We start from the raw sequence: 18,152 nt of genomic DNA, 5'->3' as shown, positions 1-18,152 counted from the left end.
AGAAAATGAATGTGTGTGTTTGTGTCTGTCCGTCTGTCCGTCTGCCTGTCCGTCTGTCTGCCTGTCTGCCTGTCTGTCCGTCTGCCTGTCTGTCCGTCTGTATGCCTGTCTGCCTGTCTGTCTATCTGTCTGTCCGTCAGTCTGTCTGTCTGTCTGTCTGCCTGCCTGCCTGTCCGTCTGCCTGTCCGTCTGTCTGTCTGCCTGTTTGCCTGTCTTTTTGTCTGCCTGTATGTCTGTCTGCCCGTCCGTCTGCCTGTCAGTCTGCCTGTCTGTCTGCATGTCTGTCCGTCGGTCTGCCTGTATCTGTTGTCACTGTTTTAACAAGCTTGTCATAGGGTGATACATCAATATGACATTATCGATGCTTATCACTTACCCTGTGAAATATGAGTCTCTCTGAGATGTTTGGTAGGCAGCGCATCCTGTTCAGGGTATCTCTTCTTTTCCCCTTTTGTCTTGAACAGCTGTTGACAAAACACATCAGGACAACTGAGCCTGTGTAAAATACAGAGTGTGCATCCTAAAAGGCACCCTATTCGCTACGTAAGGCACTACTTTTGACAAGGGCCCAGAGAGCTCTGGTAAAAAGTCGTGCACTATATAGGGAATAGGGTGCCATTTGGGACTCTCCCATGTGTATTAGGATTGCATTACAGCGTCCTCACTCAACCTCCTAAAGACAATGACAACAGTTTTGTTCTAATGCTGAGAGACAATAGGGGTGTAGTGAATCTGTAGGGTAAATTTCAGCCCTGCCTTACAGAGGTAATCTCAAAACACAGAGCACCCTACCTTAATCATGATCTTTGGAAACTTATGCATTTTCGGTAGGAAACGCCACTTCCTGTTCTTCTTAGTCTCTTCCCCTCTGGCAGAGGGAAGACGGGCCATGCCGTCAGCCTTTACATCAGCCGGGCTAAGGCTCCTGGCAGGGAATTCCTCAGTAGCATTAAGGTCAGCTACAACACCATGAGTGATGTCACTTGTGGCATTGCTGGTGTCTGAGTGAGAAGAGCACGCTAGTGTGACCGACCTGTGTACAATAACTGGGAGAAGAGGACGCAGCCATTGAAGTCAGTCACTGCATCCCAAATGGCATTCTCTGCACTTTATAGTGCACTACTTTTGACCAGGGCCCATAGGGTCTGGTCAAAAGTAGTGCACTAAATATGGAAGAAGGTGCCATTTTGGACACAACCAGTGAATTTCACATCATAAAACGCAATGTATTGAGCATCATGTTACAATTAAGTCCTATGCAGATGAAAATAGGTACTTTCACTTACCATCCTCCATTGTAGACTTGGACACATAAGTCAGGCTGTCCATCACCACGTCTGTCATCAACTTGATGACCTGATCCAAAACCATTTCAGCCGATGGTGGCATAGGCCTTCCCATACACTGCCCCAGGAGTCTCCTAACAGAAGTCTGGGCAAAGTTGTAAATGAGCTCTGAGGCATCGTCCTTTGACAGCTTCCTCAGGGCTGGTTTAGGCAGCGTTGGTTGAGAGAGGCTTCTGTGGCCAACCATGGATTGAAGCTGGCGGTTTATGGTTATCTCCTGAAAGAGACCATGGACCTTTGCGATCAGGTTGCCAGATGCACCTTGAAGGGCTTCAACTGACAGGAGCCTATCCAGATGTTCTTCTGCTGAAGTCATCTCTGGGTCGTCCGTCTTCAATGTGTCCATTATAGTTTTCACTATGATATTGGTGTCAGATATGTTTATTTCTTGTTGGCTCACAAGCGTTGACCGTGAACCTGTCTCGTCCATTGCGATAGAGGTATGGGATTCTGTCCTTGTGATTTCATCGGCAGCGCTCATGTCAGGCAACTGGTCAAGGCTCTCCAGTACAGAGTCTAACATGTTAGTGGCTATCAGACACTCCTCACTTGCAATCTGCCCAACAGATGAACTCTCAGAGTTGGCCACTCTACACTTGATCACATTTAGGATCAAGCTGAGCGTCTTCTTTGCAGTTTTGCTAAAGCCTTCTTGGCTGACTGCCACTGTTACGTCTTTTAGAGCCACAAGAGGTTTGCAATTTTCACTCAATCCACTGCCGTGGAGAGGAGAGGCTCTCTTCAAACTGTTGTTGCTCACAACTGACATACTCCTGGTGGGCAGAGTGACATCCTCACTGCATGTGTCAATTACATGGTGGTCTGTTGAAGAGCCACTCGAAGACAGAAGGGTTTTAGACCTTTTAGCCAAACAGACTTTTGACAAAGGCTTCTCACTTCTCACAGACGGAGGGCGGCTCCTGTCCTCAACAAGAGCAGTGTCAGCGGACTTAGAACGTCTGAGTGTCTCCACAGGGGCGGAGTCCAGCACATATTTGGCTGTGGTGACTGACACTGGTGGAAAAGAGAAAAAGATGTTCAGTCTATCCTTTACTCTGTGGTACATGGTTTGAGCAGCATCCAATAAGTTGTCAAAGACAACTCTGGGTTTGAGCTGGAACTCCAGCTTTTTCTCTCCTAGTGGGAAGGAGTCTGCGTCGTCCACAGTGTACTGGGATACACTTTCAAGGTCTTGCATGATAATATTTACTATATCTTCGGCTGTAGAAACCGCATGCTGTGAGAAGGTGGTGCTAGGCATGCTCTGTAGCAAAGAATGGCTGGCTTTGCTAGCAGCTCTGAGAATGGTCTCACTCACAATGTGTTTGGCCTTAGCTCGGAACTCAGCACTGTGAAAGCTCTGGATGGAAATGTTAGAGGTTCTGCTGGCTGCACTAAGAGATCGCGTGAGTGTGGCAATCTCGGCTGACGTCACATCACTCGAAATGGTGAGGTCCTCCAATTTCGAAATTATCGAGTCCAACTTCTGGTTGAAGTCGAAGGATGAATTTGACGTGCTCTCCCCAACGGAAGCGGAGCAGTCTTCCTTTGAAGTGTCCACCCTCAGCACCGAGATCACCTGTTTGATTACCCCTTTAGTGCAGGTGTCGAGGGTGAGCTGGTAGGCTGAGGCTGGGGACTTAGAAGGGGTCTTACTGTCTGTCTTCTGTACAGGAGACACTGCCAAAGTGGCCTCAGTTACAGGAGATTCCTGCACAGTGGCCTCAGTTACAAGTAGTCCAGTTGCAGAAAGCTCGATTTGCACAGGAGTATTTTTTCCCTCAGTGAGATGGTGGGAGGTGAACAGCTTCCTTAGTTTGTCCAGGGTTTTGGTATAAATCTTCTGGGAACCTGAACTCACTTCCACCCAGAACATTTTGCGACCTGATTTCGTACGCATGGAGGCCTTATTGACCTCAGATACCTCATGCAGGTCGGAAATAATTCCACCAAAGAGATCAGAGGATGCCTCCTCAATATTCTCTGAGGAAACATGGACAGATAGGATTTCCGACAGTTTTCCACAAGTGTCGGTTTTATCCAGCGCAGCAGTATATGTCACAGCTGCATCCTGAATGACCTGAGTGATGCATTGCTCAGCTTTGACAATATACTCCTCCACTGGTTGACCATGGAGGATGTCAACTTTATCAGCAGGGAGCTCCTTCTGAATACTCACATTCTCCTCTGATGGGCATGGGTTGTTGAAGATAATGCTCTCAGTGACCATCTTAGAGGAGGCGAGAGATGAGTCGAGAAGCAGAGATCTGTATATTGTCGAGGTGGACATCTCTGGGTGCTTTATCACAGCAGCCTCCTCCAAAATGGCCGACGGGCCCTGGAGGATGTCAGAGATATCCATGTCCTCAATGGTCTCTACCAGAGACGATAGTAGGTCTCTGGCTGCCAGGTTGGTAGGTCTCTGGTTCTCGAGCTCTGTTTTGATTGCTTGACAGGCAGTTGCCAGAGCAACAACAGAGCGAGAACACAACTGCTTCAAGGTGGAGTCAGAAAAAGATGATGACAGATCTGTCATGGACATGGTGGAGAGTTGACTCTCAGAGACAAATGGGCTGAGTTTGACAGACACCTGTCTGACCAAGTCCCCAGCAAGAGCTCTCATATCTATTGCTCCACTAGCTGAGTTGTGGGAGCAGGCACTCTGTGGCCTTGACGGGTTCCTGTTATCCAAAAATCCTGTTATCCAAAAAACCTCAAGTACAAGATCCACAACATCGGATGACACTTCTGTCACTCTGTTGTCGGACAGAAATGTACTTGGATGAATGGTGCCTGCATTCACAGTCCAGTCGCAAATTGAGTTGTTGGACTGACTCTGGACTAGTGGAACTAGACAGGTTTCACTTGGACCTTGGCCAAAGAGCTCTGCCATTTTGAGCAGAACTGATCTTAAGACCTTTGACTTGGAAATGTTCAGCAGTGGGTCGTTGTTGGACAGTCTGGTGGATGGTCTGCTAGCCGATCTGTGAACCACTAGGCTTTGTATTTCTGCCGAAATGGCAGTTAGAAAATAGGTCAAGGGGCTGGACGCTCTCCCCTCATTTCCTCCGTTGGCTTTAGCCTTGATGATGCTATCTATGATGATGACTATGACCTGTCCAGCCAGAGGACCCAAGATGGCCTCAAGCTCCCTCTCTAACACAAGGGGAGACTTGTGGCCGAGCGCAATATGCTCTATGGCATGGGAATACATCTTAGAAGTCGCCATGCTTAGCATCTCTTGGGCAAACTGTTGACTTGCTGAGATACTTCCAGTCAGCAGAACTAGAGTTCCCTGACTGACACTTCGCATTAGCTCAGCCAATCTGGAGTTGAGAAGGTTTATAACCAACTCGACAATACCCATCATAAACTTGCCATCCGTTGACATTTTGCTAGGTCTGTATTTCTCCTGTCTACTCCGTTTGGGCAGCGATACGATGTCACCCTGCGACTGGCCGCTCTGGACCATGTCGAAGACAGAGTCCTCAGAGATGCCAAACACAGATCTCAGTGGTGCTGAGTGTTGTCTGTGTCTCATCTCTCTATCGCCACCCTCAGGTGAGGAGACATATCGCTCTTCGTTCTCACTTAGCAAAGAGGTCATGGACCTGCAGAATGCACAACATAAATGAATAGTATATGGTAACAAAATAAAAAATATGATCCAAGAATTTGGGACACAAACTCAACCTTGTTATTGTTATTCAAAGGAAGCATTGTGAACCATCTCAAACCACACTCAGAGCAAACATTAACATTCAGAGTAAACGTTTTAGAGTGGTTGTGTAGTATCTAAGTAGTATTTCTCACTAAGTGGATCTGGAATGGATATTTGTACCTATAACAGGAAATACCTGCAAAAAGAGGAGGGGATAGAGCTAGGTATCTGTGAGAGGAGGGGATAGGGCTAGATACCTGTGAGAGGAGGGGATAGGGCTACGTACCTGTGAGAGGAGGGGATAGGGCTAGGTACCTGTGAGAGGAGGGGATAGGGCTAGGTACCTGTGAGAGGCGTGGATAGGGGTAGGTACCTGTGAGAGGAGGGGATAGGGCTAGGTACCTGTGAAAGGAGGGGATAGGGCTAGGTACCTTTGAGAGGCGTGGATAGGGGTAGGTACCTGTGAGAGGAGGGGATAGGGCTAGGTACCTTTGAGAGGCGTGGATAGGGGTAGGTACCTGTGAGAGGAGGGGATAGGGCTAGGTACCTTTGAGAGGAGGGGATAGGGCTAGGTACCTGTGAGAGGAGAGGATAGGGCTAGGTACCTTTGAGAGGAGGGGATAGGGCTAGGTACCTGTGAGAGGCATGGATAGGGCTAGATACCTGTTAGAGGCATGGATAGGGCTAGGTACCTGTGAGAGGCATGGATCAGGCTAGGTACCTGTGAGAGGCGTGGATAGGGCTAGGTACCTGTGAGAGGAGGTGATAGGGCTAGGTACCTGTTAGAGGCATGGATAGGGCTAGGTACCTGTGAGAGGAGGGGATAGGGCTAGGTACCTGTGAGAGGAGGGGATAGGGCTAGGTACCTGTGAGAGGCGTGGATAGGGGTAGGTACCTGTGAGAGGAGGGGATAGGGCTAGGTACCTGTGAGAGGCGTGGATAGGGGTAGGTACCTGTGAGAGGAGGGGATAGGGGTAGGTACCTGTGAGAGGAGGGGATAGGGCTAGGTACCTGTGAGAGGAGGGGATAGGGCTAGGTACCTGTGAGAGGAGGGGATAGGGCTAGGTACCTGTGAGAGGCGTGGATAGGGGTAGGTACCTGTGAGAGGAGGGGATAGGGCTAGGTACCTGTGAAAGGAGGGGATAGGGCTAGGTACCTTTGAGAGGCGTGGATAGGGGTAGGTACCTGTGAGAGGAGGGGATAGGGCTAGGTACCTTTGAGAGGCGTGGATAGGGGTAGGTACCTGTGAGAGGAGGGGATAGGGGTAGGTACCTTTGAGAGGAGGGGATAGGGCTAGGTACCTGTGCGAGGAGAGGATAGGGCTAGGTACCTTTGAGAGGAGCGGATAGGGCTAGGTACCTGTGAGAGGCATGGATAGGGCTAGGTACCTGTTAGAGGCATGGATAGGGCTAGGTACCTGTGAGAGGAGGGGAAAGGCGTGGGAGTGCGTGTGCTGCAGGCGGTTCTGGCGCTGGTGCACCTGCTGGGTCCTCCACTACAGCTGAATCTGACGCTGCGGCCAAGAGAGGTCACCTCTCCTGCCTCATTACTTCCTGATCCAGAAGAGCTTGGCGAATCAGAGAGCTCTATCTGCATGGTGAGGTCAAGGGCGGGAACAACCACAGTGGATGTAGACTCCATCACCCATGCTACAATATCCATGCACTTGGCACTAAACTCATGTCTGCTCATCTGCAATGTTAAAAGACCATACAGAGTTAGTTTGTTAAAGGGGCTGCACTGATATAAAACGTAGAACCATTTACTCAAGCTAGTCAATTAAAGCAGTGGTTCAGGATTAAAGGTCCTGCAGGATTTCCACAAATTAATGTTTGGTCCATTTTACCAACATTAACTACTTTAGAGGTGACTATAACTCACCCCGGCACGCATATTCTCACTCAGCAGATTCCAATGGCTGAAAAGTAAATAAATGCAAGTACACAATGAACTACATGACATTACCTCTATTATCTTAGACTACGTTATGGATGGACATTACCTCTATTATTTTAGATTACGTTATGGATGGACATTACCTCTATGATTTTAGATTACGTTATGGATGGACATTACCTCTATTATTTTAGATTACATTATGGATGGACATTACCTCTATTATTTTAGATTACGTTATGGATGGACATTACCTCTATTATTTTAGATTACGTTATGGATGGACATTACCTCTATTATCTTAGATTACGTTATGGATGGACATTACCTCTATTATCTTAGACTACGTTATGGATGGACCTCTATGGAACTAGGCCACACCCAGACATCCCTGATTGGCTATTTGGTCCGTTGAGTCCTTTGTATTGGCCCGAGACTATGGGAGACTCTCAATCTCCTCGCCTCCTTCTCAAAACCCATTGGATGAGAAGGTCAGAAGGGCGGGACCTCTGGCTTTCTCATCCAATGGGTTTTGAGAAGAGAGGACACGAGGAGTATGCAATTTTGATAGGGAACATATCTAGGGGATGCATGGGGAAGCCAAAGAGCAACTTACTCGTCCTTCATGCCCTGCACAAAGGTGTGTAGGTCTGGGTAGCTTCTCTTTCCCCTGCTGAGGGTGAGGCTGGTCTGGGAAGTTTCATCCTTGTGGGTCACGGTAGTGAAGGTCACCACTGCAGCCTGCTGGCGACAACAGAAAGCAGAGTTAGGCTGTAATTCAATTTTGCGTCATTAAAACACAAAATATCTCAATGAAATGTCATACATGTAATAGAAAAATACATCAAATACATCAACTTGTCCGACAGAGATTTACATGGTTACAAAAACGTCACGCCACTTTTTTCCAAGATGGCGAAGTAGTGCAGTCCTGTTTCTGTCGTGTGTCTGTAAATAGCCTTTAAATACCCTGTTTTTTGTATTTTTCGTACATATTTCCCTATCAGACTTTTCATCCTTCTACAAAATATACTTTCCTGCAACCCGCCTCACTCAATGTGGAACGGATTCTATTATCGACTTACCTTTATCTAGAATCTAGAATCTCCAGTTGAAACTAGCTAGCCAGCTAACTAGCTACTTGCTATTAGCCACAGCTAGCGGTGTTTCACCCAGAACATTGGATTTTTTTCCACGGGATTAATTTTCATCACTGGACATTGATCACCGGATATTCGGCCAGTCTGCACAGCGCGTTATCGACCCAGAACATATCAGTTTTTCCGCCGGAATCACTGAATCACTGGACCTTTAACTCCGGATTCATCGCTACCAGCTGGCTACAACAAAACGGACGCTGTGGTCTGGCTAATCATCCTGAGCTAGGCCCATCTCCCGGCTATCTACCTCTCTGTCAACCGGACGGGACCACCTAGTGTTGACACGGAGCCCCGCCGATCCTACACGACTGGTCTGCCGACGAAATCGTCTGATGTGGTTACGACGTTAACCACGAAGATTCCATCCATCTGCTAGCCCTGGCCCGCTAGCACACGCTATCCGTGGCCTCTTACTCACTAAACTGAACTAGCTACTGAACTAGCTACTTGCTATTAGCCACAGCTAGCGGTGTTTCACCCAGAACATTGGATTTTTTTCCCCCGCGGGATTAATTTTAATCACTGGACATTGATCACCGGATATTCGGCCAGTCTGCACAGCGCGTTATCGACCCAGAACATATCAGTTTTTCCGCCTGAATCACTGAATCACTGGACCTTTAACTCCGGATTCATCGCTACCAGCTAGCTACCACCAGCCAGCTACAACAAAACGGACGCTGTGGTCTGGCTAATCATCCTGAGCTAGGCCCATCGCCCATCTCCCGGCTATCTACCTCTCTGTCAACCGGACGGGACCACCTAGTGTTGACACGGAGCCCCGCCGATCCTACACGACTGGTCTGCCGACGAAATCGTCTGATGTGGTTACGACGTTAACCACAAAGATTCCATCCATCTGCTAGCCCTGGCCCGCTAGCACACGCTAGCCGTGGCCTCTTACTAGTGCTTCACCACCGGACCTTATGATAACTCAGCTATACAGCTGATATCTGCTGGACTGTTCCTTTTTACGGTACTACATCCTGTTTATGTTTAGCCTCAGCCCAAACATGGTTAGTTTATTGTTGTTTCGGTTATTTCTAATTGTACTATATCACTGTAGACCCCCCAGCCTAGCTAAACCTGCCTTAGATAGCTCCTTTGCACCTCCCCCTATACACGCGGAGACCGACTCAATTGATGACTCCAGCGATGCTATCTCTTTCATTGTTACCCAACGCTTAGGTTTACCTCCACTTTACTCATATCCTTCCATATCCTTGTCTGTACATAATGCCCTGAATCTTTTCTATAACACCCGGAAATCTGCCCCCTTTATTCTATGTACCCAACGCACTAGAAGACCAGTTCTTAAAGCCTTTAGCCGTATCCTTATTCTAGTCCTCCTCTGTTCCTCTGGTGATGTAGAGGCTAACCCAGGCCCTGCAGCCCTCAGTATCACTCCTACTCCCCAGGCGCTATCATTTGATGACTTCTGTAATCGCAAAAGTCTTGGTTTCTTGCACATAAATATCAGAAGTCTACTTCCTAAGTTTGAGTTATTCACTGCGTCAGCACACTATGCCAACCCTGATGTTCTAGCAGTGTCTGAATCCTGGCTCAGGAAGGCCACCAGAAATTCTGAAATTTCCATCCCCAACTATAACATTTTCCGTCTAGATAGAACTGCCAAAGGGGGTGGAGTTGCAATCTACTGTAGAGATAGCCTGCAGAGCTCTATCATACTATCCAGGTCTGTGCCCAAACAGTTTGAGCTTCTACTTCTAAAAATCCACCTTTCCAGAAATAAGTCTCTCACTGTTGCCGCTTGCTACAGACCCCCCTCAGCCCCCAGCTGTGCCCTGGACACCATATGTGAATTGATTGCCCCCCATTTATCCTCAGAGTTTGTACTGCTTGGTGACCTAAATTGGGATATGCTTAATACCCCAGCCATCCTACAATCCAAGCTAGATGCCCTCAACCTCACGCAAATTATCAACGAAACTACCAGGTACAACCCTAAATCCGTAAACATGGGTACCCTCATAGATATCATCCTGACTAACATACCCTCTAAATACACCTCAGCTGTCTTCAACCAGGATCTCAGCGATCACTGCCTTATTGCCTGCGTCCGTAACGGGTCCGCGGTCAAACGACCACCCCTCATCACTGTCAAACGCTCCCTAAAACACTTTAGCGAGGAGGCCTTCCTAATTGACCTGGCCCAGGTATCCTGGATGGATATAGATCTCATTCCGTCAGTAGAGGATGCCTGGTTGTTCCTTAAAAGTAATTTCCTCTCAATCTTAAATAAACATGCCCCATTCAAAAAATACAGAACTAAGAACCGATATAGCCCCTGGTTCTCCTCAGACTTGACTGCCCTTGACCAGCACAAAAACATCCTGTGGCGTACAGCATTAGCATCAAATAGCCCCCTCGATATGCAACTTTTCAGGGAAGTTAGGAACCAATATACACAAGCAGTCAGGAAAGCAAAGGCTAACTTTTTCAAACAGAAATTTGCATCCTGTAGCACTAACTCCAAAAAGTTTTGGGACACTGTAAAGTCCATGGAGAATAAGAGCACTTCCTCCCAGCTGCCCACTGCACTGAGGCTAGGAAACACTATCACCACCGATAAATCTACAATAATCGAGAATTTCAACAAGCATTTTGCTACAGCTGGCCATGCTTTCCATCTGGCTACCACTAACCCGGCCACCAACTCTGCACCCTCTGCTGCAACTTGCCCATGCCCCCCCCGCTTCTCCTTCACACAAATTCAGACAGCTGATGTTTTGAAAGCGCTGCAAAATCTGGACCCCTACAAATCAGCTGGGCTAGACAATCTGGACCCTTTCTTTCTAAAACTAGCCGCCGAAATTGTCGCAACCCCTATTACTAGTCTGTTCAACCTCTCTTTCATAACGTCTGAGATCCCCAGAGATTGGAAAGCTGCCGCGGTCATCCCCCTCTTCAAAGGGGGTGACACTCTAGATCCAAACTGCTACAGACCTATATCCATCCTGCCCTGCCTTTCGAAAGTATTCGAAAGCCAAGTTAACAAACAGATCACCGACCATTTCGAATACCACCGTACCTTCTCCGCTATGCAATCCGGTTTCCGAGCTGGTCACGGGTGCACTTCAGCCACGCTCAAGGTCCTAAACGATATTATAACCGCGATTGATAATAGACAGTACTGTGCAGCCGTCTTCATCGACCTGGCCAAGGCTTTCGACTCTGTCAACCACCGCATTCTTATTGGCAGACTAAATAGCCTTGGTTTCTCAAATGACTGCCTCGCCTGGTTCACCAACTACTTCTCAGATAGAGTTCAGTGTGTCAAATCGGAGGGCCTGTTGTCTGGACCTATGGCAGTCTCTATGGGGGTGCCACAGGGTTCAATTCTTGGGCCGACACTTTTCTCCGTGTATATCAATGATGTCGCTCTTGCTGCTGGTGACTCTCAGATCCACCTCTACGCAGACGACACCATTTTGTATACATCTGGCCCTTCATTGGACACTGTGTTAACAAACCTCCAAACGAGCTTCAATGCCATACAACAATCCTTCAGTAGCCTTCAACTGCTCTTAAACACTAGTAAAACTAAATGCATGCTTTTCAATCGAACGCTGCTAGCACCCGCCCACCCGACTAGAATCACCACTCTCGACGGGTCTGACCTAGAGTATGTGGACAACTACAAATATCTAGGTGTCTGGTTAGACTGTAAACTCAACTTCCAGACTCACATAAAGAATCTCCAATCCAAAGTTAAATCTAGAATCGGCTTCCTATTTCGCAACAAAGCCTCCTTCACTCATGCTGCCAAACATGCCCTCGTAAAACTGACTATCCTACCGATCCTTGACTTCGGCGATGTCATTTACAAAATAGCCTCCAACACTCTACTCAGCAAATTGGATGTAGTCTATCACAGTGCCATCCGTTTTGTCTCCAAAGCCCCATACACTACCCACCACTGTGACCTGTACGCTCTTGTTGGCTGGTCCTCACTACATGTTCGTCGTCAAACCCACTGGCTCCAGGCCATCTATAAATCACTGCTAGGCAAATCCCCGCCTTATCTTAGTTCATTGGTCACCATAGCAGCACCCACCCGTAGTCTGCGCTCCAGCAGGTATATCTCACTGGTCATTCCCAAAGCCAACACCTCCTTTGGCCGCCATTCCTTCCAGTTCTCTGCTGCCAATGACTGGAACGAATTGCAGAAATCTCTGAAGCTGGAGACTCTTATCTCCCTCAATAACTTTAAGCATCAGTTGTCAGAGCACCTTACCGATCACTGCACCTGTACACAGCCCATCTGAAATTAGCCCACCCAACTACCTCATCCCTATATTGTTATTTATTTTGCTCTTTTGCACCTCAGTATCTCTATTTGCACATAATCTCTTGCACATCTAGCATTCCAGTGTTAATACTATTGTAATTATTCTGCACTATAGCCTATTTATTGCCTTACCTCCATAACTTGCTACATTTGCACACACTGTATATATATTTTCTGTTGTATTTCTGACTTTATATGTTTTTTTACCCCATATGTAACTCTGTGTTGTTTTTATTGCACTACTTTGCTTTATCTTGGCCAGGTCGCAGTTGTAAATGAGAACCTGTTCTCAACTGGCTTACCTGGTTAAATAAAGGTGAAATAAAATAAAAAATAAATAAAATAAAATATTTTATGTGTTTCTAAAATCGCCTATGGGAAAAATTAATGGTGGAAAAACGATTGGAACCATTTCCCTGTTTGACCGCTAGGTTTTATGGGTATTATCACACCTCCACTGTAACACTGTATAGAGGGGTTGGTTGTTTAGCAACAAAACTGGCATGCAACTATGGGGCAAAATAGACAGGGTTTGACTTAGACAACATGTAAACTATATTTAGTCTCTAAATGTTTAATGCAAACATAAATACATTTGAACAATGAACTCGTCTCAAATACATTTTTACAGTTGTTGTTGGTTAGCTAGGTAGCGAATTTTAGTCATTGCATAGACATGATATCAGTCAAAACACCTCAAAACAAGACATGGTATCAATAACACCATACAACGAGCTGAAACATGCCATAGAGCTACGATTCCCCACATGGCAGCTTGTTGTTAGCTGAGGTACAGAATCATAACAAGATACACGACTTCCGGCCATCGATGCGCGAGCATCATTTTCGTGACGTCAGCCAACCCTTCTATGGCTCCTGGTCAAAAGTAGTACACTAGCCTACATAGGGAATAGGGTGCCATTTTGGACGAATTTATGAAGGTGCTGTCATAACCTTTGACCCCCATTTGACCCTACTGTACCTTTAGCCAACTCTCATGACTCCCCGGCCATATACTTTCTAGTTTGATATTACAGCATGAATAGCACATTATTTCATTTGTTAAACAATATTACACAGTAATTAATATAATTGTAATTATTATATTATTAAATAAATAAATTAAATAAATAAATATTACACAGTAATTAATATAATTGAAGATTTAAAAATAAATAACATGTCTACCTTGAACTCTTTATTCTCCATCTCCTTGCAAAATCAGCACATTTCCTTGCCAAAATGAACGCGCATCCAAAGCGAAAACAAACGCAATCCTCCAGCACCGCTCCAGCGGTTTTTGATCAGTTTCAACGTTTATCAGTGATGACGTAACAATGCTGTACAGATTTGACGCACTTTCGATCTCGTGCTGATGCAACACTCTGTGTTGTTGAAAGCTCACGTATGGAAATCCTGCGAGTTGTAAACAAATTTAGGCTATTGTTGCCCTTAAAACTGTAATGTTGAGGACGCCATGAAAAATAAAATACATAACCCACACCGTTAGGCCAAGGTACATGCAATATTCATCACTTTGCCAATAGACTTCTTGTTCCTTTTTGTATGTAGCCTTTCTTTTGGGATTAGCACCACTGTCACCTAGAAATTGATACTGTGGTTGTCACATAAAACAGATAACCCATAGTTCATTATTAAATAACATAACTCATTTCTTTATTTTATTACTCATAAAATGTACAGCAATCTTCAGATACTGAAAGAATTCATGGGAGTTTCGAATTCAGTCACTATTTCATATGTACATGCTAGTTTCATCCTTTTAAAGAAAAAAAAGGACACGAAAAAACCTGTGAACCTCCTGATCCTGATTTGACGAACATAGCATATGTATTGTACATATTTCCAGTTAAAATTATTTTAAAAAAGAGACAAAAACGGGGGTTTGAACAAGCAATCACATAAAAGGATTGAGTGGTTTCATTTTTTTGAAGAAGTTAAGCAAGCAAAACCTGTCAAAATACATTGATTATAAGACCAAGACAAATAATATATATATATTTTTTTCAACAGAAGAAAATCTAAATGCTGCTGTCCTACCATTGGTTTACAGTGTTTCTCCTCTCCAAGGGAGGCATGTTTTCCCCCTCGTATGCCTCGGAATAGTATCAGTGCTTTTCACAAACGTTGTAGTACTTAGTGTGCATCATTGTTTTCGCTCATACAGCTGCCCCTACTCTCCTAACCTCCCCTCAGTAACTAAAGAAGGCACAAAATGATGACATAAATATCACAAGAAAGAATACATGAATTAATAATTTACTTTCTAAAATATTTTCTAGAGGGCAAAGGACAGGTAGGTTTAATAACGCAAATGTAAAAAGTCCTGTCGCTCACATACAAATGCAAAATCTAAATGGCACCCTATTCTTTATAGAGTACACTACTTTTGACCAGAACCCTATGGCCCTGGTCAAAAGTACTGTACTATAAAGGGAATAGGGTGCCATTGGGGATGGAAATTCTTTGAAATTACTCATGAGAGCAAATACTACGATTCTTTGGTTCCCACAGAGGGTCAGGAGCTTAAGACATGAATGATATTATTAAAATGTTTGTTCATAAAAAATAAATGATTTCCCCTCCTCCCACATGGATTACAGACAAGAGGCTAGGTGCGTTCTGACTGTCTTAGTGTGCGGATAAACATGACCATCACTCTCATAAAACTTAAATGAAACATCACTCCTTATGTTTTTTCTCAGGCCAAAACGCTCAATCCCATTTCTACTGTCAAAACAGGTTTTGAAAAGGCTTCTTCCACATCTTTTGGTCCATGTCTGTTTTTCACTCAGTGAAGTGCTACTATCCCCTTGGACTACAGGTTATTGCCGTCATAAGGTGTCCGTCTGTCTGTTGGCTGGACAGTTTCTACCGTTTAGGACCTTTGTGGGTAAAGGTAAAGGTGGGGTATAGCAGCAGCAGTTCCAGGTCCAAGTCCAGTATCTGCTGGAAGGACACCTGGTGGTACGAGAGGATGAGTGTGGCCAGCCAGCCTGTTGTGCCTCCCCCTCTCCCTCCCTCCCTCCCTCCATTTCTCTCTCTCCAACTGCGGGACTCTTAAGGCTCCTGTGCGGACTGTCTCGGCTCGTGCCCTCCCAAAGCTGGCTGTGGTGATTTAAGACACGGTGTGTATGTGTGGATTTGTTTGTGGCCTCTGCCCCACTTCACTGTCCATCCGCCTGCCCTTGGCTCCCCTCCTGGGCAGCGACCACCACCCCCCTCAGTATGTCTCTGAGTCTGAGTCGTTGAGTTCCTCATCCTTGTAGAAGCCTCCATCGTGGTCGCGGTGGCCGATGTTGTTGAAGCTGCAGTAGGAGCTGTGCTCGCTGCGCAGCACGGGCAGGCTGTCGAAGGTCACACTCTTGGAGGGGCTGGTGGTGTAGTGGTTAATGGCACTGAAGGACAGGCTGGGCGCCGGGTTGCAGGGGGACACGGGCATCATGGTGGCCAGGATCAGCGCCAGGCAGTCCGCCACGTCTTTGTTGGGGGCGCAGGCCAAGGCAGGCGTGTAACCTGAGGGGTTCAAACAGAACAGCAGAGGGTCACTTCAGGAGCATCACCGTTTACTATAACACTTTTGGTGAAAAACATGAAATAACAGCAGGCTAGGAGATACAAAGTTAAGACAATAACCAAGCAGTGGACTAGAGAGAAACATTTGTGGACACATTGAGAAGAGAAGTACAGAAGAAAACGGTGTTAGCGTTATGGATCTTACCATTCTCATCGACTGCTAGCACGCTAGCACCCTTCACTAGTAGCTCCTGAACCACCACCGTCAGACCATTTCTGGCTGCAACGTGTAACGGCCTGAGGAGAAAGTACCGTCAGATTAACCAGCAGCAAATGAGGATACCTCCCAAATGCCAGACTATTCCCTATATAGTGCACTTCTTCTAATTCTTCTGGCCCAATTAATACAGCTGAACCATACGTACGTCTGTAAGGCTGCGTTAGTCGAGTTGATGAGGTTCCTGTCTGTAATCTTCTCCAATATCAACAAAGCACTGGTTTCATGCCCCTTTAAAAACCAGAGTCAAACATGTCAGACCAAAATTTCAACCAGAGAGAGCCAACTGTTCAGATGAACGTCATCTTCATGTGGGGATGCTCACCTTACTGCAGGCCAGATGAAGAGCAGTGTTCTTGACTGCATCCTGCAGGGTGAGCTCTGCTTTGGCACTGCTCACCAACAGCTCTGACACAGACAGAGAAACATAAAGAAACTCAATTAGGAAATTAAGCGACTTATTAAAATGTAAAACAGACATGTTGAACTTAAGCCGGCTGGGCGAGGCAAAGCGGAGGAGAGGGGGCTGCGTACCGACAGCGTTGGTTTGTCCGTTCTCAGCAGCCATCATGAGGGAGGTCTTCCCGGAGGCATCGGGGGAGTTGACCTGGGCGTTGTGGCCTAGCAGCAGCTGAAGACACTCCACGTGGTCCGTGAAAGCCGCCGCATGCAGGGGGGTCCTGGAGAGAGAGGAAACTTATTTCACCGATATCATGTAGGACTGTTATAAACAAGTTTGTTCAATTAACCCTGTTTATACCATAGAAATATAAAATCACTAATAGATGTATTAAAAGTAATCTACAATCCCTCATCCAACCCCAGAGGTCATTTTATTCCCAAGACAACATTATTCTCCAGAAGAAAAGGACTTTGTCATGTGCTGTAGTTACCCGTTCTTGGTGTCAGTGGCGTTGACAATGGCCGGCCCCAGAGTGTCAATCAGCATCTCTGCAGCCCCCTCGTTGTCATTGATCACAGCACAGTGGAGGGGGCTGAACGAGTTGCCCTCGGTCTTGTGGAAAACCTCCTGTTCCAGCAGCACCTCTACACACGTGTCATGGCCTAGTGGAAGATTGATTCATACCGGAAAAAGATGACGTCGCTGCAGACCACAACAATACTCTCAGAGAAAGCTACACATTTGACAATGGTGAAGTCACAAAATATGTTTTAGCTACAACATATGCTATGTCAATCCCTGACAAAGTCCTGTTTCAGTGTAAGGTCCTCCACTGAGAGTCATAACCCCTAATTCTGTTGTAGTCTTGTTCATTCCCCCACATGGCTCCGTCCACACCAATCGAATGCTTTTCAAGCCACAAGAGGGAGTGAATGAGTGTACACTTCATGGAGGAGAGAACAGAGCTACAGTCCAGTTAGTCAGTACGTACCGTTGTATGTAGGGGTGTAACGATCCATCTACTACATCGATGTATCGATTTATATTCCTATGATCCAACTACATCGATCTGTGCTCGGCGAGTTGGCCTTTTGGACAACATATATCACTCTAACATCGTTTTAAAATGTAATAAATCGATTGTATCGATACTAGGAAATAACCCATTGGATTTAAGCACGTCAGACTTTATATGGATGTTTTTTCTTAGCACTTTTAATGATAAAGGCTTTAAACATTACTCGATTCAGTCTGCCTATCCGTGACGTCATCGCCCCACGCCAGCAGCAGCGCAAAGGCGCAAAGACAACAAAACATAGCATGGCGGACGACAGAGGAGAAGCCGACGAGCGAGAAATTATCAAGCCACCATTGCGGTCCTTACAAGAAACAGGAATCTAGGAAACTTCACCTGCACTGTCCAGTATCCAGGTATTTATTTCAGTCACACTGGTTGAATTTTTGGCTAAAAGGTTACTGAATCGATTTCAAGTCACTGAATCGTTTCGGATCGTATCGTTCTAAATGAACCAATATCGTCCTTGAATCGTATCGACAACC

The 18,152-nt window shown here is 46.1% G+C and overlaps 1 protein-coding gene across 1 annotated transcript in view; it reads right to left on the bottom strand.

The window, feature by feature from the left end:
- Positions 1-4,949: 4,949 nt before the first annotated feature.
- Positions 4,950-18,152, bottom strand: part of LOC311109553 (uncharacterized protein) — a gene marked incomplete at both ends in the record, with an annotated part of 53,515 nt that continues 40,312 nt past the window's right edge. The window contains 7 exons of the mRNA XM_084152473.1: positions 4,950-4,957; positions 15,760-15,912; positions 16,118-16,209; positions 16,338-16,420; positions 16,515-16,597; positions 16,724-16,869; positions 17,083-17,249. Of these exons, the coding sequence (XP_084008599.1) occupies positions 4,950-4,957; positions 15,760-15,912; positions 16,118-16,209; positions 16,338-16,420; positions 16,515-16,597; positions 16,724-16,869; positions 17,083-17,249 (732 nt within the window). The remainder of the gene's footprint in view (positions 4,958-15,759; positions 15,913-16,117; positions 16,210-16,337; positions 16,421-16,514; positions 16,598-16,723; positions 16,870-17,082; positions 17,250-18,152) is intronic.

Source organism: Coregonus lavaretus, assembly GCF_964263955.1.
Source record: "Coregonus lavaretus genome assembly, chromosome: 35".
In the NCBI taxonomy this organism is placed as follows: domain Eukaryota; kingdom Metazoa; phylum Chordata; class Actinopteri; order Salmoniformes; family Salmonidae; genus Coregonus; species Coregonus lavaretus.
This window is presented reverse-complemented; position numbering and strand designations above follow the sequence as displayed.